General features: G+C 34.5%; 2 protein-coding genes across 6 annotated transcripts in view; both read left to right on the forward strand.

Moving 5' to 3' along the window:
• Nucleotides 1-9,194, forward strand: part of LOC105348544 (insulin-like peptide receptor) — a 47,911-nt gene extending 38,717 nt beyond the window's left edge. For all 4 annotated transcript variants that reach the window (XM_011458019.4, XM_066087143.1, XM_066087142.1 and 1 more), the window contains 12 exons: nt 176-269; nt 486-634; nt 804-975; nt 1,435-1,593; nt 1,999-2,141; nt 2,256-2,320; nt 2,630-2,762; nt 3,150-3,179; nt 3,276-3,435; nt 3,707-3,836; nt 4,508-4,642; nt 4,850-9,194. In XM_011458019.4, the coding sequence (XP_011456321.3) occupies nt 176-269; nt 486-634; nt 804-975; nt 1,435-1,593; nt 1,999-2,141; nt 2,256-2,320; nt 2,630-2,762; nt 3,150-3,179; nt 3,276-3,435; nt 3,707-3,836; nt 4,508-4,642; nt 4,850-5,504 (2,025 nt within the window). In that variant the 3' untranslated portion in view covers nt 5,505-9,194. The remainder of the gene's footprint in view (nt 1-175; nt 270-485; nt 635-803; nt 976-1,434; nt 1,594-1,998; nt 2,142-2,255; nt 2,321-2,629; nt 2,763-3,149; nt 3,180-3,275; nt 3,436-3,706; nt 3,837-4,507; nt 4,643-4,849) is intronic.
• A 1,696-nt stretch (nt 9,195-10,890) lies between these two features.
• LOC105348543 (perilipin-2) lies at nt 10,891-21,202 on the forward strand. 2 transcript variants are annotated; one of them, XM_011458017.4, is made up of 10 exons: nt 10,891-11,048; nt 11,444-11,678; nt 12,118-12,200; nt 12,575-12,685; nt 12,872-13,064; nt 13,342-13,517; nt 13,696-13,821; nt 14,694-14,864; nt 15,047-15,169; nt 20,236-21,202. In XM_011458017.4, exons 2-10 carry the CDS (start codon nt 11,447-11,449, stop codon nt 20,344-20,346), a joined length of 1,326 nt encoding a protein of 441 aa, XP_011456319.2. In that variant the 5' UTR covers nt 10,891-11,048; nt 11,444-11,446; the 3' UTR covers nt 20,347-21,202. The 2 variants fall into 2 exon arrangements, with proteins under 2 accessions (XP_011456319.2, XP_011456320.2); XM_011458018.4 differs by lacking the exon at nt 20,236-21,202 and adding an exon at nt 16,579-16,947.
• The last annotated feature ends 333 nt before the right edge of the window (nt 21,203-21,535 follow it).

A 21,535-nucleotide genomic window follows, 5' to 3' on the forward strand; every position in this document is an offset into this window, starting at 1 on the left:
GTAGAAGAAAATTTTGCTGCCAATACAATGTACTCAGTTTAAAATTGTTGTAAAATGGTTTAATGGCGTTCACCAGTACGGCTAGTATAATTTTCACCGCCTTCAAAGATTTCAATCATGATGATTTGCAGATAAGTACTGGAATACCATAACCGACGTTTGGTTTCTTATTTAGGTGATAGCATGTCAGGAGCGAGACCCGCGGGATCCAGCCAAAATGAAGCTGTGCAGCATCCGTGCTATTTCACTAGGTCGAACCCTGCCTGACAGTACGTTGACCAGTTATCAAGAATAGTAATAGTAAACGCACATCCAATCTTTCAAATTATGGAATAACTTCTTTTTTTGCAAAATTGTTGTCACATTATTGTTTTTTCTATCCAATATGGTTAAATAGTCCTAGTGCCATGTAATTCTAAGAAATGCAAACTCTTTTATTATTTGAGCAATTGAGCTTAATTTTATGATAAATTTATTCTTTTCAGAAAATGCTGATAACATTGATCCAAAAACTATTAAAATTTACAAAATGAGCAACAAGACAGGGGAGGTGATCGTGTATTGGGAAGAACCTAAGGAACCGAATGGTCTTATCTTAAGCTACGATATCCAGTACAGCAAAGTTATGAAAGATGTACGAAGCTCTATTTTCTTGAAATACTTGAAATTTAGTTAATCAATATATATAATAGTCATTTAAACAGTCTTTGAATGAAAATACATTTATTTTATTGCTCTTAATAAAAGGTTTTATTCTTTTTACAAAAATAAAATATTGTGACTTATTTTAATGTCCATATCAGGTGAAACCGAATACCCTGTGTGTACCTCATCTGAAGTACAAGAAGATAGGCGGCTACAAACTCCAGAAGTTGGATCCAGGGAACTACTCCGTACAGATCCGGGCCATCTCCCTGGCCTTCACAACCAACTACACGGAGCCCAGATACTTTGTTGTGTCTGCCCCAACGACCAGTAAGTGAAAAACAGAAGATGTCCCCGAAAGACAGCATTGCTGCTTTAAATGAGGTTTTTCTTTACTAATTGCAAAAAATTTAGATATAAGTACAGTAGATTAATAGCTTTAATCAAGTAACGTACAAGTGTGAACATTATTACCAGTAAGTGTGAACGTGAAGAACATTTATCCTTACAAACAACAAAACAACACACAATAGTATGACAGCATTGCATATTACTGTTTAAAAATTCGGGAAACAATTATTATTTGCCACCATTGAAGATGAATGTTTGTGTCTTACAATGCCTGCAAAAGAGATATTTCTTTTGGAATTTTCATGAAATATCCACGTGTGAGATGGTTGTTGACAATTAATTGAGGTAATGTTATGAATGCAAGCAGCTTGATTTCTCAATGACTTAGTTGATCACATTGTTCCGAGACAAATATTCCTGACTGCTCTGTGTTTGTAGCTGCCCATTGGCCACCTGAGACCATCATCGCTGTCACAGTATCGGGGGTCCTCCTCCTAATCCTCATTGTGGTCATCGGCGTGTGGTTCATCGCCCGCAGCAGATTCAAGAAAATTCCTGACAGACCTGACTTCACCTCTATCAACCCTGATTACGAGCGTAAGATATTGATATCAGTGTCACTAGGGTTTGAAACAAAAATTACAAATCAGATGTATAAAATATTTTTGCATGCACCAGAAGAGTATGAGATCTGTTTTATTAATCTTTAATGTATTCATTGAGATATTATATTGTTTATAAAAAAGAAAAAGCAAATAAAAACACTTTTTTTTAATGAAAATGTTCAGTGTGAATCATATTTCTTGATCTATTAAGATGAACATAAAAGGTGATGGGAAATGATATGGATATTGAAAAAACATTATTTTTTAAGTGGGTTAATCTCTAGAGTGAAGGAAATGATCTGATAGTATAAGTCAGGTGTGATCAGAGTGCACTTTATTACTGCTTTAAGCCTTGAGCTCTGATGCTTGGAATTACATACACATAAATTGGTTACAGATTACAATCCTGATGAGTGGGAAGTGGAGCGTGACAAGATTCAACTCATCCGTGAACTAGGTCAAGGGTCATTTGGTATGGTGTATGAAGGGGTTGCTAGGGACCTGTATGGTAAAGGAGGGGAGATAAAAGTGGCAGTCAAGGTAACCCCCCAAAAAACCGCTGGAATTTTCAAAATTCAACTGTTAATGTTTCTTTGGATAAGATTTATTATTTTATTTTACTTCAGTAATTATTGATTGATTATGAATTTTCAGACTGTAAATGAACATGCAACATACAGAGAAAGAATGGAGTTCCTTAGTGAGGCATCCAGAATGAAGTAAGTGCCCACTATTCAATAATGCAAATCCTATAGTAGTGGTTGTAGTTTTAAAAGTTGTTCCATTATAATCATGATTTTAGTCTAGTTAACTGCAAAAATGTGAAGCCACAAGAAAAATATGAAATGTTTGATCAAATAATGCATGACATCCAAAAGACCATTATATACTCCTTTAGATCTAAGAGCTAAAACAAGGATTGTTGTGATAGCTGCATGTTGATAGAGAGTTGTTGTAAGATTGTTGTAAGATTCCTTGACACATAGAGTGCACTGTGTCTCATTGTTGGGACTGTTTTCTGTTACTAGGGCCTTTTCCTGTAACCATGTGGTACGGTTGTTAGGGGTGGTCTCCGATGGACAGCCAGCTCTGCTCATTATGGAGCTGATGGAGAAAGGCGATCTCAAAAACTTTCTCAGGATGCATCGACCGGTGGAAGAGGTGAGTGGGTCGGAGGACACTTTAAAAAAATAGTCAACAGGGTTTAAATATTGTTATCATGTGATGTCATCAGTATTTGTTGAACATCAATTTTGGTGGATTTTATTGTGTTGACCCATTAAATCAAATGTTCATTGCAGTATGATCTGAAAACATTTACGTTGCCTTGAAACTTTGAATTTCAATAGAGAATTTCTGAAACTGCAGTAATTCGTTTCGTACAAGTTGTAGCACTAGGCAAACGGTATATTAAAGTAATTCAAATTTTTTCATCTTAAAAAAAGAATTCATTCCTTTTCAAAATTCTTATTGTATACATTTTGCTTTTTTTTTTAAATATTGAAACTTTTTATTTGATTGTGTTACATTTCTGTTTTTCTTCCATAGGACATTGATTCTACTTTTGCTGGAATAAAGGTAAGGCTAATTTTGAAGTAACTGTAGTACATCTACATTTTGTTTAAAAGATCTGAAAGTGTCAAATTCTATAAATCTTTCTTCTTGTGTTTTCAGGAACATATTAGTCGAACTCCTCCAACCATTAAAAGAATTATTCAAATGGCAGGGGAAATAGCTGATGGCATGGCATATTTAGCCGACAAAAAGTTTGTTCACAGGGATTTAGCAGCAAGAAATTGTATGGTTGCTGAAGATCTTACTGTTAAAATTGCTGGTATGTGTTTACCTGAAAATGTGGAATAATTAACAGAAGTAAAATGTTTGTTGTAGATTCCAAGTTTGGTGATCTTGGGTATTTGTAGACTGTGAGAAAATCCTTGTTTAGGATACATATGAACTTTTTATGATTAAGAAATTTATATTGATATTTAAATTAGTTTTTTAAAGATAAGATTTAGCTAAGTTTGAATGGGTCATCAATATGCACTAGTTTGTTGAATGGGAAACAACCGAGTGTAATATTGAGTTGTCTTTTCGTCTTCCAGATTTTGGCATGACAAGAGACATATATGAGACAGATTACTACAGAAAGGGAGGTAAGGCGTTGTTACCGGTGAGATGGATGGCTCCTGAGTCCCTGAAGGACGGTATATTCACCAGTCTGTCAGACGTATGGTACGTATTGTGTCTCCGCATATGTCTGATCTATAGCAAATGTACAGAAACTTCTCGGTGTAGAAGGGGGAGGGTTCAGTGAATGTCTAGATATAACAAAGATAAAAAAAATGAAGTTTGTTTGAAGAAAATTCTAGAAATAACCACCGTTAATTGTAGAAAGCAAAAGTGTTCATTTAAAGAATGTCTAGGATTGAACAGGTGCAAAAAGGGAAGGTTTTGTATAGGATTATTCATCAATATGTGAAGTGATTGTGCTATGCACTGTGATTCCCTATCATTTTTTTTTTAGAACTTTTTATATTATGATGATAGCAGGATGTGTGTGTTGTGAAGCGCATAATAAGTGCATGCAGGGTTTAGAAAATATTCACTATGAATTGACAAATTATCGCAAGTACTTAAAAGAAAAGTAGAATGTTAATGATCCAAATCTGAAGTTTGGATTAGGTGTGATTAAAGGTCTCACTGAAAGGTACTCGTGTATACATAAGTCATCGTAGGATTAATGACTGATTGATTATGTATTATTTTGCTGAATTGGTAATTTTTCACCCTAATCGATGTATCTATATAATTTTCACCCTAATCAAATACAAGTAGGTGATAAGTACATTTATCAGTTAGTCAGTTGGTGTACTGTACCTGATTGAACTTTGATTTATTTTTAGGTCGTATGGTGTGGTGTTGTGGGAGATGGCTACCCTAGCCGCCCAGCCCTACCAGGGACTGTCCAATGAGGAGGTCCTGAGATACGTGTTAAACGGTCGGGTCATGGAGAAACCCGAGGACTGTCCAGACAGACTGTAAGTCAAAGAAAGTCGTTTTGTAAATAGATAGCAATTCAGTGCAGGAAATTTCAGTGCATTGATGTCTTGGTTATCACTGTTCTTTGCAACGAGGAGGCAAATTGATTGCAAGAAAATAGAATCATTTTGGTATCCTCTTATTTGCAGAAAACAGCTTTTTGCTTTTCTTTCAACTATTTAAACGATGCTGAATATTTCTTGCAGGTTTGAGTTAATGCAAAAATGTTGGCGCTACAGACCAAAACAAAGACCAACCTTCAAGGAGATTCTAGAGGAGTTGGTGCCAGAGCTGGACCCATCGTTCGCTAACAAGTCATACTTTTTCAGTGATGAAAATAAACAAGACTCGCTTGAGTACATTGAGGAGGGTGATGAGGATATGGACGAGTCAAAAACTCCTTTTATTCAAAATGAGGATGAATGTGACATGAAAGGGGCGGAGGGGGGCGTGGACCTCCCAGAGCTCCCAGACCAAGATATTGATGACGATATAGACCTCGGGGAGGATTACTACCCTCCCGGCTATCAGGAAGCACAGCATTCGTATCAGAACGGGGAGTTGTTCCCCGAGCTGAGGATTGATAAAGTGAATAATGTGTTGTATTCTCGTTCACAAGCGGACAAGCTGATGCTGAATGGCACCGAGCCTTGTGACTGCATTCTCACGCAGGAGCCGAACCCCGATTCTCACCCGGATCAGCGGTTCAGTTCTTGTTCCAATCCCTACAGTGCAATAGGTTCAAGTGACGATAGCAAGGACAGCTCAAAAAGTTCCAGTAGCAGTTACGCTCAAATGAACGGCGTCCATATTGCGAACGGACATATTGCCATGCATCACTTAAAAACGACAAAATGCTAGTGTTATATTTTCCTCATTTCTTTCCCCCCTTCATAGTCATGTCTTAAGATAGATGTTATTGTGATCTCATTTTTACCATATGTCATTGTTTTCCATCATCTGAACTGTCAGTTTTATGAAAATTCTTTCCATGTGTGTTGACAGTAGTCAACTCATCAGACTTGGTCAAAATAGGAAATACGTTGGATTCATGTTTTTCCAACTTTGTGGTTTTCTTTTTTTTTGTCAGGTGAGAATGCTATGGGGCGTGGGTTGAAACATGTTGAATGTATGATTACATTGAGCTCTGTTGAATATCTCAGTCCCATGTTGATGACAGATCTTTGATGTTTTTTGAGATTAATTTTATGAACTGATTTTATTTTTACCAATTAGTATAATGTTAAAGGTTTATTCATGTGACAATAGGTTTTTAACAACAATATATACATAAGGCAGATATATTTATTACTTTTTTGTCTTGAAGAGAGACTTTTTCTCTTTGAATAGACAAGCAATAAGGCATAGTTTACTTTTGAGATGGACTTTTTTTTCTTTTAAATAAGATTTTTAAAAAAGCATTACTATTAAGGTTGAACTTTATCCTCTGTGTATCATGGTGTCATTACAGTTTTAAGGTTTTAACAAATACGTGAATACAAATGATCAAAACTAAGATAAATACCATTGATAATTAGTAGAGAGTACTGAAGACACGAAAACAACACTAGAATATTAGTAATTGATACTCAGCATGTTTTATAATATACACTAGTGGTAAGCTGTCATTTTCTGTCCATCGGAATCTTATAAACAATACCCACCCCTCTTCTCCATATGAAAACTAGTCCAGTTGTAAAATGAACCTATTATCAGCTGTCAACAGAAGCAAAGATGATACATTCTAGTCGTAACCATGCACTAAGAAAAATAAGAATAATGTTGATGTTGACCTTTGACTTTATTATCCGTAAGATCTCTGATATTTAAAATCAAAAAATAGAATAGTGAAACTTATAGTTTAGTGATGTATGAAACATGACAAATATTTATAGATAAGCTCAGAGGGAAAATTCTGTGTAGTGCAGTACTTGAATAGTGAAATTGAATGACGAAATAACTTACAGAAAACACCTTGTAGACTTTTATTTATCATTGAAGGCAGAATCTACCGAATATTAAACCTTAAGGCTGCCCTCGGAATCTATCCTTGTTTTATAGCATCTCTTTTGATATCCAGTGATCTAGCAGAGAAACTCATGTGAGCTCATTTTGAAGTCGGATTTTAATTTGATCTTGCATTTCAAGCATTATTTAATATTAAATTTCTAGAATTTCCTACCTTTATGCCAATTTAGAAAAGAATTTTTCTTGTAAGATTTTTGTTGAAAATCTCTACATAACAATGTTAGTATATTTAGTGCCAAGTGTGCTGCATTACACAGATGTTTCCTATCCAAGACAAGAGATGGTCTACCATCTCCCCTTCAGTTAGGAACACGGTCTGGTTTGGACTAAGCAACATTCCTTCACATTATTCTCAGTACAGGTCCTGCCCACCTCATACATGTACATTGCGGAGTTCAAGGTTTTGATATTGACTGAGTGTATACAGAGCAGTGTGATAGAAGAGGCGAAATGTGTCCAAACGAATAAAAGCATATTTATGAAATTATTTAATATGGCATTTGTGATTCACTGGTTGGTTGTTAATCATTTTGAAAACAGGAGAGACAAAAAGATTGTGTATGATACTTTGTTGAATGGTTTTTAATGACCTTAGGAAGAGTAAAGAAATTTTTTGTTTGTTTTTCAAATGTATTCTTTGAAATTAATGCAGACCCGTTTTGACATTTTTTTCCCTACTGGCATTTATTGTTACATATCTTACATGAAATCATGCAGATATACAAGGAGACCAAAATTAGTGAGTGATTACATCATGTCTATTTATATCTGTCATTATTATGTAGAAGTAACCTCTCGCTCTCTCTGGGTTTGTCCGTACCTCGGTCCTTCATCTGCAAACCTCTCTCGCTGCTCATCAATTATTGGTGGCAGATTGTTGAACTTCTAGCCAATCAAAAACTGCTATGAAAAAATGGAGAGGTGGTTGGGGGGGGGGGGGGTCAATCACTGCCAAGCAATTAAGGGACAGAGAAGGTGATGTGTAATGGGGTATTCCATGCATTAGAAATTAAATGCACTTTGTGAACACGTAATCAGTCACCAGATTCAAATTTTTTTTATTTATTTAAATTGTTCTCATTGTTTTAAGTGATTCTTCCTATTTCTAAATTATTTTAGAATAATGCTATCGAAACACAGAGTTCAGATATGGTTCAAGACAAAATAAAGACATTCTTTTTAAAACTTCATTTAAAACTAAGCCTACAGCAGATGAAGGGCACACATTGTGTTGATCATAAGAGACATGCCTGTATTATTTTATGTTTCTACCTCTTCTCGTACACATATATTTATTGTTGTCATACGGACTAATGCATTTCACTTCCAAATAGGTTGTCTTTGGAATTTTTTAAGTTAACAAAACATCAGTCATTTCAACAACATGAAATCTTGGGGATTTTTTTATTTGAAGATGGGTTGTTAAGAAAAATGAAGGCATTCAATAATTTATGTTTTAAAAGGGAACAATTTTTGCTTACTTTTATTCTTTTAATTTTTTACTGAATTGGTTAGATATTTTCACAATTTTATAATTGTATTTAAATAAGGTATTCATTTTCAATTTACCAGGTATTTTATGCATTACACAGAAACTGATAGTCAATAAAGTGTTGCTATATGGAATAGAAATTGTACATGTACTTGCATGCTATAAAAATCATTTATAGAAAAGAACTTTTAAGATATTAAACAAAATCAATACTTGGAGAAAAATTTCCTGTACCACTTTTGTGTTTACTATTATATTTAGGGAAACCAAATTTTTATTACACAATTTTCAGGCAGTTTCATACTAGACAGGATTTTATATACAATTTACATCCATATTTAAATGTTTCTTGAATGATTCAGCAACTGATGACATTGTTGTCAGTACTGAAAATATGTGTACATTTTTATTCATACAAATACTATGTTATGTGAGATTTGATGAATGACTGGATATATATGTATTGACGAGAAGTAAATGTGTTTGGTGTGGATGTGGTGAATGTGAAACAGAAGCTGTCATATTCTAGTTCTTCTGTATTCAAAAATAAAATTCGAAGTACAAAATTTGATATAAGTTGTAAATTTATTTATTTTCTTTCCCATCTTTTATTGGTTTTGGAAGCAGTACTGATCAGAGATTATCAAAGATTCCATTAATTTATTATTTTAAAAATCTTTTTTTCAATTTTTTTTTTTTATTTTATGAAATATAATTTATTTCAAATGATATTTTGTTAACAGTGATAAATGTTTTGGAGTAAATCTGCTAAGAATGTGTTTCTGGAAGCCTAGAAGTATGCTGGTCTGATTCAGTGCTGTATATACAGATGAGTATTTATTTAAAACGGAATCAGCTCTGTGGTTCAATTTATACTGTTGTCTGTTGATCACATGACCATATAGTCGTTCATTTGATTCAAGTGGCATTGTCATTGGGCTGTACATAACTGCATTCAATTTTTGTAGCTTTTGCCTACCAACCAAAGTACAAAAATGATTATGTAAATAAAAAGCGAGTCATAAAATGAGTAGTTTTCTTCTGTTACTGTATTTCGAGGATTAGCAGAGGTGACAAAATAGAGCACCTGCTTTGTAAGCAAGATGGCAGTGTACCGGTACTCTTATTAAGCCCCATTATACTACAGACCAAAGTCATCTCTAAAAAAAAAAGATTAAAACTTTTTCTAAATGATGAACATTTTGAAAGTCGAGTAACCTTGAAACCATGATAGAATTCTCATTATATCCATGCTGTGTCCATGACTGACTGCCAAGCATAGGCTCTTCAACTTCAGTGGCCAAAATTAATGATTACATTAACTGACCAGTTTCTAATACATGTATATCGGATAACATTTTCCAGTGTTCCACAAATCTGATTGGGATTCCGTCATAGATGGCTATTCTGTGTTTTGTTGTTCTGTTGGAAGTACAGTGTACCAGTGTCTTGCATCTAACAACCTTCAATAATACGAATATTATTCTATCATAAATGATGATTTTTTAAGCTCTGTTGTTCTGTTCTAAATGCCAAGGTCTCATGTATAACAATTAACAGAAATTCTATTTAACAGGCATGTAATTTTCTGTGACCATGAAATAAAAGATGATGTATGCATCATATTTTTTTACATTCTTGAAAGCTAGATGGTAACCATACATCATACTGAAAGCTAATATTATTTTAAAAAATTGTGCATCACACTTCCTTATCATCTGATATCCTTGTATTACTGAGTCAGAGTCATATCAGTGATTTTTAAATTAATCAAAATAAGCAAGTAAATTCTTTAAATTAATTCCAATAAATCCCCATGATACTTAAATTTAATCATACCCCAATGTATGCTGTATGTGTACCTCCATAACAACCTAATACCGCAAAACCTACCCCCATTGAATCAGCATTGATACCCCAATTTTATTGATTACTTCTTTGGTACTTCAGTGCATGGGTACTCAACAAACCCACCAGTATACATGTAACATTTGTCATGGAGCTACCGAATAACAATTTGGTTCAAAAGATAAATACATATTAAATCTCTCATGATTTGTGTTGATATTTCTTTTTCATTCACCAAGTTTTGTGTTTTCTACCCCCAAGCCCTAGCAATTCTTATATTTAAATGGGTATCGATTAATTTTAACTTACCTAATTAATTACCTTCACTTTTGTTTCACTTAGGATTACATTCATTTGCATACGAGCAGGTATATCATAGCTATGAACTAAAGTTCACAAGACTCTTCTTTGTCTGGAGGTGCAAATGGACCGTTAAATTGTCACATACCATAGAACCTCATTAATGGCCAATGTAGTAATTTAATATTATGAAAAATTTTAAAGAGGAACTGCTTGCATTTAACATTTTTATCTTTATCAGTCTTAATCATAGATATTAACGATGTCGATAATTAGATATCAGTTTATTCAAAAAATTGAATGATGAAACTCGCTGAACATTGGAACCGAATATGCATGCTTTCTATGTTCACGTGTTGATCAGTCAGACTACACAATGGAAATTCCCTATTTCTATTTTTATCCTCCTCCTGCTTTTATGTGATTTAGCCACTATTTTATTAGTTTTATTAATCCAAGTACCTTGTGTGAAAAATAATTAAAACTTTTCTCAATCTGGGCAATTTCTGGAATCTTTAGAATGAGAAATATATATTTGTAATGAATTTCCCTGTGTGCGGCCTCACATTGTACATGCGCCCGAGCAGCGTTTCATGACTTCTACGTCACATTGTATCAGCTGGACTTTGGACCTTTTTGTCGTCATCTTTTATTTTGCAGAGCATATAAAAGGAGGTTTCTAGAAGTGAAGTTCAGAATAATTTCAAATATTTTACGATTCTGTCGACAGCCATAAGGTAAGGATAAGTTTTTACTATGTGGAGCCTCTGGAGGTTCAGTGTGATACGTGGAGTAATAACATGATCTGTTTCCCTTTTATCATTTGATACGAGGTACTGCAATTGAGTATATGTATCGATGTGAACGAAGCTTTTTAAACAATCTAGGTGGGGTAGGTAGGGTTATGTACATAATAAGTTAAGTTAAACTTCGTCAAAAGGATGGTTATAAACTTTAATTTCATCATATATAGTAAAAACCATGGAGAATACTGATTGATTTGCTATTGGTGATGGACGGTTATTCAACTCTCTTTGTTATACTTGTATTTACTGTTCTATAACCATGCATAATGTTCAAATGGAGCACTGATATGGAATAATGAATAAATATTAAAATATTCACATTGCAGTATATGTACAGGAGAAGCATAATGGAAGAAGAACAGCAGCAACAACAGGAGCAGTTTGTCACCCGCTTGGCCAGTCTACCAGTGGTCAGCAGCGCGGTCACCCAGGCATGCAATATGTATCAGAAGACCAAGGAAAGCAACCAGGTGTTTCGCACTTCCCTGAATCTAGCCGAATCCAGCATCAAAAGCGTTGCTGAGACCTCCAAGCCTTATCTGGAGAAATACCAGCCTCAATGTAAGTGTTCACTGTGATCCTTTAGTGTTCAACTTAAATTTTATTAATGGAAAGTTGATGCAATCACAGATATATAGATTATTATTGACTATGTATATACACAAGGAAGGGTACTGGCGTGCGACCAGTTCTCGCCGAGTACTATTTCTCGCCAGTACATTGTGACGTCATTTTATCAACACATAAAATTATAGACGAAAAATGACGTCACAATGTACTGGCGAGAAATGGTACTCGGCGAGAACTGGTTGCACGCCAGTAATGATATTAAAACAGTAAGTTTTTAAAAAATCAACTCCAGTTTAATTTGTGTTGTTTATATTCATCCTTCAAAGTTTCCAGACTATTTTTCAATCAAGATATTTATCTCTTTTCATTCCTCATTTGAATTTGAAATTAAAAGTATCACAAATATTTATTGTGTACATTTCTGTTGCAGTGGAAACTATGAACAAGATAGCTTGCAGTCAGTTGGAGAAGCTAGAGGAGAAATGCCCTGCAATTACTAAGCCCACTGATGAGGTATGTCTTTTTGTAAATCTGTTATACTGGCTACTTTAACAAATCTTTTGTATCTGCCTTACCTTGAAATATTGAATGCATGATCAAACAGCAGAACTTTCTACTTGACCTAAGAAAGGCATAACCAAGGACAAAGCACAAGGATAAACAACTTTTTGCACTGTGCATTTTTCCGTCAATTTATGAACAATGCTAAATATGCATAATTAATAGCTGATTAGTCTCCTGACTATCTGAATGGTAATACAAATTTTAAAAATTTGAATCTACATGTAACTGAAATTCTGAAAAATTGACAAGAGATATGTGCAAAATAATGCTGTCTATTCATTAATGTATTTAAGGTTCAGATTATATAATTCTTCGTTAAACAGCTGGTGAATGATGGGAAGGAGGCTTGTCAAGCGGTCCTAAAGCCGGCCGTGGACTGCGTGAATGCAGTGAAGCAGTACGGTTCCGACAAGTACAACCAGGGAAAGGAACAGGTACTGTCTACAGACAAACAGACCCACTGTCAAATACAAAAATATCTGTCAAAATGAATATAAAGAGAGAATGAACTTGACAATTGTGAGTACCGGTATATTGTATATTGGCAGTTGTATTTACCAGTATTCATCAACAACAAAAATTATATCAATGAATGTTCTTGATTGTGATTTTGTATATAGGTGGAAAAAGTTGTGCAGATGGGAACAAACACTGTTAAATCCGTGAAAGACATGGGAATGACTGTGGTCTCAAAGTCCATGGAAACGACTTACGGACAGATTGTGGCTGGCAAAATGAACGACGCCCTGACCCTGTCTGAGGACTACATCAACAAATACTTGCCCGCAGAGGAAGAGGAGGAGAAAGAGAATGGTAGGTCATGAGGTTGTTAGCTGTCTCATTGATAAAAGAAATAAAGTCTTTCATTTGCACGATGAATTTTGGTAGTTTAGAGCAAAGCATGGTTTCAGCAATTAGCTTACATGTATAATGAATTCACACAGCGAAGTCAGTTTTATTCCCCTGATCTTTAGATTGCATTATGAATGTATAGGATATAAGGAGTCACCATTATTATGAATCTAAATTTCCCATCCCCTTCTGCTTTACTGAGCAAGTTTTTACCGGATTCCTGTCGTCTTATTTTCAGAGGATGAAAAAGAGGAGGTAGAAATGGACGAGTACCCCCAGGACCCAGTGACCAGAGCCCAGGCCCTCACCACTAAGGTCAGACGCAGGATGTACAAGCGCGCCATCAGGGAGTTCAAGGGGATTCAGATGCGCAGCCAGGAAAACCTACAGAAGCTCAACTTCACTGTTGATTTGGTGAGCTTTAGTATAAATTCCTTCAAATGGTCAAGAATTTGTAGTAGTTAAGACTTGGTACAATGGAATTCATTCATGCATAATGTTGTGATAGTTTATAGTTATACCAGTATTGCTAGAATACTGGAAAATTGAATAGTTGCATGATATCTAATTCATGAAGGTTTTTGTTTAACAGATTCAGTATGCCAAGACAAATATGGACTCAGCTAAAGAGAAATTAGGAGAAACTGTGGATGCTGCTCAGAACAAGATGTCCAGTACCTGGAAAGAGATCCAGGCGGAGAACCCTGACCTTCCTGATGTAAGAACTGTTAACAGCATATACAAAACATGTCTATCAAGATTAGAGCTTTTTATGTCGTGATAAGAAAATGTACATGTATTTTTAGTTTTAAAAAATCAGTCTGAGTGTGTGGTAAAACCTGTCTTTTAAAAACAATCCACTTCAACTGATAAAGAATGATCTTGAACTTTGAACAACTTATTTACACGTGTCATTTATCTGTTATCCAAGTGAATGGCTGAATGAGGGTTTTGTTATTTAATTGTTAGGTCATTGACATGCCTGCTGTAGCTGCCTGAACTATGTATAGAACAAGTTGTACATTTATCAAATTCAAGGTTATCATGCTTACAGAGTGAAACATTCATGCACTCTGGACTTTTAAACTTATGTGGTAATCCTACCCATGTAATATAATGTTATGCAATTTCTATAATCTGTTCAGACATACTTAGTGGGCAGTCCTTTATATAATTGTTGATAATAATATACAACAGATGACAATGTATTCAGGTAGATTTAAAAAATGAAAGTACAATAATGTGATAAAGAATGTGGTCTTATCAAGGAATAAGGAATCTCTCTCTGATTATAATGAGGTTATAATTCTGGTCTGAGTGTGATCAAATTCAATAAGGCCCAAAAGGCTTACATAATTTTCAACAATATTATGATTAAATATTAAAGTATTGACATTTTTATGCCATATTTGTTTCATATAATTATGCAAACCCAGCTTGTGCCCCAACAGTTTTCCAATTACACTATTGATGAAATATATTGAACTACATGTAACGGTATATGTTATGTTACAAATTTGATTTTTCGTGTAATCACAGAAAAAGAAACTGGAAAATGTAAATTTATGTCTTAACATGTATTAATTGCAGACTGTAGAAGGCAGAACCATCGCAGTGGCTCGACATGTAAGCCAGCAGTTACAACAGAGTGTGGCAAGAGTAACCTCCATTTTACCAGGATCTCTTCAGCCTGCAGCTGTACAGGAAAGACTTCAGGAGGCCAAGAATTTCACAGAGGACCTGTACAAATCATTTCAAAAAGTAAGAGTCAAAAGGAAATTACTTAGAAAAGCCATTTAACACAACATCTTGATAGACAGATAATGCAGCAGCTCTTAGAAAAGATAATCACTATTTGTTAATACATGTAGTTGACTCAGTGCAACATATGTATATTCAATTAAGAATCTTCATGATCTAACCCTATCTTATGTTCATGAAAGGTTGAAAGATATGAGGACGTCCCTGCCTGGATTCTGACCCAGACCAAGGAGAGGCTGACCTACTTACAGGACACCCTCAGTTTCCTGACGGACAAGTTACTGACCGGACCCCTCAACTGGATGGTGGGTATCTGTAGAGGAAAAACTTGGTGAATAATGACTGCTTGGTAGAAAAAAAGTCAATAATTCAAGCCAACAATTTCATAAGGGGGAAGGGTTATTGGTACATGTGAGGGTTGGTGGACATTTTCATTATTGCCAAGCAGTCAATATTTCACAATTCTTTGTGTTAAATGTTGTTTGCATGAACTAACACCTTGACACTTCATTTTTTTTATTTGTCTTCATGCACTTGAATTCTACAGATTGTCCCTTTGGATACCTAAATTTACTTGGTTTTACTTTTCCACAAGGAATTTAAGTATATTGATTTTCATTGAAAAGAAAAAAAAGGCTCCTTCCCTTTTTAAGCCATTTAGTTTGTCATCATATGTGTTGTTGAGTTAGAATGCATTCATCACTTCATTAGATGATTTAAAACAAGAACTTTAGTAGCTTTTCTCAAACAACGATTAATTCTAACCTGCATCAAAGCAGTAGTTACATTGTAACTATAGATACAGATCATAATTAACGACATTTTTATTTCTTTGCTTTATATGTGGCAATTCCATTCCCTTTGAATCCTAAATCAACCTAAATTCCTGTTTGAACATGAAAACGACAACGTATACTATTTCTGAATAATACTTTTTTTGTCATATGATATTAATACTTTTGACCCTTTTTAACTTCAACATTTTGATTTTTCTAATTTTCCTAATTTTGGAGTTGGCTTTATATGCAGTTGGACTGAAATCCATTTTAATACATTTTTGTTAAAATCAGTAATTGTTTTAGTGGCTGTATAAAGTGTTATACAAAAATAGCAAAATACCACCAGAAATTCTTCTTGTCAGATTATATGTGTACCAACATATTAATGCTTTGTATGGTATACATATCAGAGTATATCTTGTAGGGGAGTCATTCAATGGTGGAGGCATGATAATATTCTTATATGAGCAAATACTTTCATATAATATTTATTCTTTTACCAACTAGTTTCTTTGGCTGAGTTTAAAGTCACTCTGTTTGGTTAATACAGTACTAAACCCTTTCCATTCATATAAACATAACACATTTTTGTTTTGGTGTGGTAAACTTAGTCACATATCTGTCATAAATTGGAAATCTGTGGGATTACCCCTTTTACCGGTACTAACACTCATGCTCAGGTGCTAGGGTATTGTTTCATGATTTATGTTCTAGCTGCTTTTCCCCACTCATCAACTTTACTACCTACATTCAATATCATTTTCATGTACCATAGATTAAGCAGTTGCTACACTGTATTACCATCAGAAAGGGGAGGTAGTTTCTGTCCATTACTAGTATATCATTTCTTTAACTATCCTTTAATCTAGAATAGTTTGTTTCAGCAAGAAATCATACAGGCAATATCTAAATATTTATTTTTCCTATTTTATTAGGGTTTGAAAAGAAAGGAGGAAAAGGTTGAAGAAAAAGTAGAATAATATGTGTGGATTTTGTGGACTTGTAATATGAAGCTCTGATCTAATGTTTGAAAGGACAATCGCTTGTTAACTCTTTTGTTTGTTAATTTCTTAATTCTTGGTTTATGATAATTACATAAAAACAAATCTTCAAGCTTCACTTAATATAACAGCAATACGTAACAAATCATTTGAGACACCATGTATATGTAGCAAAATTATATGATAATGTTAATCAAAAATCAAACACTTGTCTTTCATGTTCAAACAAGATATATTTTGAGTGGCATTCCCTATATTTTCCTTTGTATTGCTTTCAAGCATGAATAAAATGAAATGAATGTTTTTGTTGTGTTTCAGTTTCTTTATAAAATTTCTTTTAGTTGAATAATAAAAAGTAGTAATTGTTGTTTAAAACTCTCTCTCTCTCTCTCTCTCTCTCTCTCTCTCTCTCTCTCTCTCTCTCTCTCTCTCATGCATGCCATGTGTTTAAAAGCAGTGTTTGAGTATTAAACAGATAAAAAGAATGCATTTTTTAAAAAAGATACATCATAATAACAAGTTTCACTGCTGATATTTTGATATTTTACAATTGTAAATTGTTCCATCTATTAATCCATCAGATATGAAAGCCGGCTTTATGCCCTTTGTTGAAAGCTAGGCTTGATTGTGATAATTACAGTAAAATTCAGTTATACTGAAGTCCTAAAGTTCATTTTATCTGTTGAACCAATTTAAGTGGTTAACAGTTAAAATGGTATATACGTCTTTGGTTTAACGAATTCGCACTATACTAGTATACGCAAAGTTTTCCGCGTCATGACCTGCACTGGAGAATCATAAGATTTGAAAAAGAAATGTTTATTATTGTTTGCATTGTCCGAAACCCCCTGCATGTCTTGCACCCGCTTACTTTCAGTAAATTTTCGGCAAGATTTGCACACGCTTACTTTCAGTAAATCCTCGGCAAGATTTGCGCACCCTACTTTCAGTAAATCCTCGGCAAGATTTGCACACGCTTACTTTCAGTAAATCCTCGGCAAGATTTGCGCACCCTACTTTCAGTTAATCCTCGGCAAGATTTGCACACGCTAACTTTCAGTAAATCCTCGGCAAGATTTGCGCACCCTACTTTCAGTAAATCCTCGGCAAGATTTGCACACGCTTACTTTCAGTATATTTTCGGTAAGATTCGCACACGCTTACTTTCAATAAATTTTCGGGAAGATTTGCACACGCTTACTTTCAGTAAATCCTCGGCAAGGTTTGCATACGCTTACTTTCAGTAAATCGTCGGCAAGGTTTGCACACGCTTACTTTCAGTAAATCATCGGCAAGATTTGCACATGCTTACTTTCAGTAAATCCTCGACAAGATTTGCACACGCTTACTTTCAATAAATCCTGGGCAAGATTTGCACACGTTTACTTTCAGTAAATCCTCGGCAAGGTTTGCACACGCTTACTTTCAGTAAATCCTCAGCAAGGTTTGCACACGCTTACTTTCAGTAAATCGTCAGCAAGATTTGCACACGCTTACTTTCAGTAAATCCTCGGCAAGATTTGCACATGCTTACTTTCAGTAAATCCTCGACAAGATTTGCACACGCTTACTTTCAATAAATCCTGGGCAAGATTTGCACACGTTTACTTTCAGTAAATCCTCGGCAAGATTTTCACATGCTTACTTTCAATAAGTTTTCGGCAAGATTTGCATACGCTTACTTACAATAAATCGTCGGCAAGGTTTGCACACGCTTACTTTCAGTAAATCATCGGCAAGATTTGCACATGCTTACTATCAGTAAATCGTCGGCAAGGTTTGCATACGCTTACTTTCAGTAAAATTTCGGCAAGATTTGCACACGCTTACTTTCAATAAATCCTGGGCAAGATTTGCACACGTTTACTTTCAGTAAATCCTCGGCAAGATTTGCACATGCTTACTTTCAATAAGTTTTCGGCAAGATTTGCATACGCTTACTTACAATAAATCGTCGGCAAGATTTGCACACGCTTACTTTCAGTAAATCCTCGGCAAGATTTGCACATGCTTACTTTCAATAAGTTTTCGGCAAGATTTGCACACGCTTACTTACAATAAATTTTCGGCAAAACTTGCACACGCTACTTTCAGTAAATCCTCGGCAAGATTTGCACACGCGTACTTTCAGTAAATCCTCGACAAGGATGCACACGCTTAGAAATGAATTTATTCTTTACTACAACAGGGCTCAAAATCAGTTTGCTAATATTATAAATTATTTATAGAGTATCTTTTTATTGTAGAGATAATTTTAAATTAAGTTATTGTGAATTTGTTGGGGACCTTACAAAACTTTGCTATATCTGTATTGTACATGTACTGGACACGCCATACTTTGTGCAAGTTTACTGTTGGCTTTAACCTTCGTAACTAGTAATGTGTAATCTGGGAAGTACTTAGAGGCTTTAAATTATGTAATATCACAGGAATTTATTAGGTTTCTATTGACATTGTAGATACGGGAAAATTTTAATGACAGCGGGTCATAAGACCGTGCTTGTTTGTTTGTCTTTCTCCACTTACTAGAACTACTATTGTAACCATACTTGCCTTGTTCGTCATAAGATCTTCAGCGGTAGTTACGTGCTCAACATAAAGCAGTTCTTATGTCTCGTGGAGGTAGCTGGTTAATTAGGGAGGGATTCACAACAATATTTTAAGGATCTTTAAAAAAAAATGGACTTCCTTTGACATATGAATCATTGAAAAACATACGTTTTACGCTATTTTATACGAAAGTTTTGTATTTATTAAAGAGAATTTAAAAAAAAACATTCAGCCAGTAGTAGTAATAAAAACAGTCTTTATTACTTTTTTGTATGGAAAAATACCCCGAAATTCATATAAATTATACATGTACAACTTTAAAAGCTTTTTTTCGATTTCGCAATGATGATATGATATTTTCAAAAGAGACACAATGATACATTTTTCCATTAAAAACAAATGACAAAAGTTATTTACGTGTACATGTATAAAACTAAATGCATGAGTGAAAAGGTCTTATCATGACTTTTTGCCATCATATCCCAGACGCAGTTTTCACCTCGAAAACAAGTTCTATCATGATATTTACATGTACATAATTAAAACACAAGGAATTGGCGGGAATTTTGACTTTTCACTTATATTTTTTTTCTGTCTGGATGTTTTGTTTGCAAGTGTGTCCTTTTTCTAGTTAGGCAAATATTTCCTCTTTTCAAACAGTATATATATTTATTAAGGGGCTCTGCACTGTAAAATTTGTTCATACAATGACCATATGGGAACACCCCTTTTTGAAAGGATTAACCCTCCCCCGTCCCTCAGTACTGATATATTGAAGCCATTCTCTCACCAGAGGTCGTGCTACACAAGCTTCATGACAATGGTATAGAAGCTGGCTCTTGTCATTGAATTTTTAATTGATACATTTTTACCTGCTTTCTACCCCGTTTGTTTATGCTATATTCACATTGGAGTTGAGAGTGATTATATTTTGCATTTCTGTTCTCTTTCAATTTGAGAATGTTGTTTAGTGGAACTTCGAAATATCTGCAAACAACAGCTTTTTTTTATCTGCATTTATACTTGTGTTATTTTTTTCAGTCTCCGGACCTGGAGGAGCTGAGCCTTGAAGAGCCAGAGTATCATCCCGAGTGTAACGGGCACGTGCCCAACCTGACGACGGACGAGGCCGGACGATTCGTCATGAACTGACGGACATTCTACTGAAAATATCTGTAGAAATCCAAGAGACTCGCATAGCTTTTATTTAGTTCTGTCAGTGATATTTCCAAAGAGACACTTTTGTTCATTTGCATAATTATTCTATTGTTTTATCTTTTTGTTTGTCTTTCTCTTAATGTTTGTGATCGGTAGCTTTATGGCTTTGACGAAGTCATTTTATCCATACGCAAAAAATCGTCGGTGCTTTTTAAAGACGAAATGTAATTCATCTGAACAAGGCTTTGAGTTTATATGATAAAAATGAAAGTTGTTGTATAGTACACGTATTGTGTGGTGCTATATTCGTACAATACCAGTACATGTATACTAATATACATCTCCTTATATATGTTAATTTCGTCATTTTCGAAAGCCAGTGGATTTTATAATCGAGAGCAGAAAATATGTATTTTTTCTGCTATGGCTTGTAGATGCAACTTAGTATATGTAAGATATGTTGAATACCGGTAAACGTTGGAATTCCAAGAAAAATAGACATTGTCCCAGTTTGAAGGTGCTTTACAGTGTATTTAGCCATATTCTTTATCAAACGAGAACCTAATAATTATGCACGACATGCAGTGTATGTTGAACTGTTTTAATCATTTATTTATATAATTATGCAATATACACGACTGTACATTAGGAAATGTACTACTAAACATGCCTATGCACACAGTTTTACGTTTTTACTAAATATTTTCATATTGTTACGTTTCCATGTACAAATCAGTATGTAGGGATTTCTGTTGTATTCTTGAAATTATTGTCGAGTGCCTGTCGCCGTTTTATGTGTAATGTCTAATTGTCAAATGCATCATTGTGCAATAAACATATATCAAACAAATCGTTTGTTTCGTCGTTTTTCTTCGGCTCCTCTGGATGTGATTCATAATTTGTAACTTCAGTGTATTTGGCTTTCAAACTTTGGATGTTGCTGTCTTGAATTATTTATTTATATTGAACTCGTTTTACTTTTTTCCCAAGTTTTTTTTTTCATTTCTTCCCTATTTATGAAAGAAAATCGATAGGCAGTCGTCAAGGAAGTTCCCAAAGTCTTATTATTTGCTTGAGAGTCAATTTTCCGTAATGCTAGAAATTTAAAATCTTGTATTTTCCTTTTTACAATTGAACAATCATCATTGCTAGCTACTCAGTATATGGGTTTTGTATTCATGCT

The sequence above is a fragment of the Magallana gigas genome, chromosome 6 (assembly GCF_963853765.1).
Source record: "Magallana gigas chromosome 6, xbMagGiga1.1, whole genome shotgun sequence".
In the NCBI taxonomy this organism is placed as follows: Eukaryota; Metazoa; Mollusca; class Bivalvia; order Ostreida; family Ostreidae; genus Magallana; species Magallana gigas.

Bases quoted from the DNA above. Each gene is read 5' to 3' on its own strand.
- LOC105348543 (XM_011458017.4), top strand. From the start codon at position 11,447: ATGTACAGGAGAAGCATAATGGAAGAAGAACAGCAGCAACAACAGGAG. The intron at 13,518-13,695 runs GTGAGCTTTAGT...TTTGTTTAACAG, and splicing joins TCAACTTCACTGTTGATTTG to ATTCAGTATGCCAAGACAAA. The intron at 13,822-14,693 runs GTAAGAACTGTT...TATTAATTGCAG, and splicing joins AGAACCCTGACCTTCCTGAT to ACTGTAGAAGGCAGAACCAT.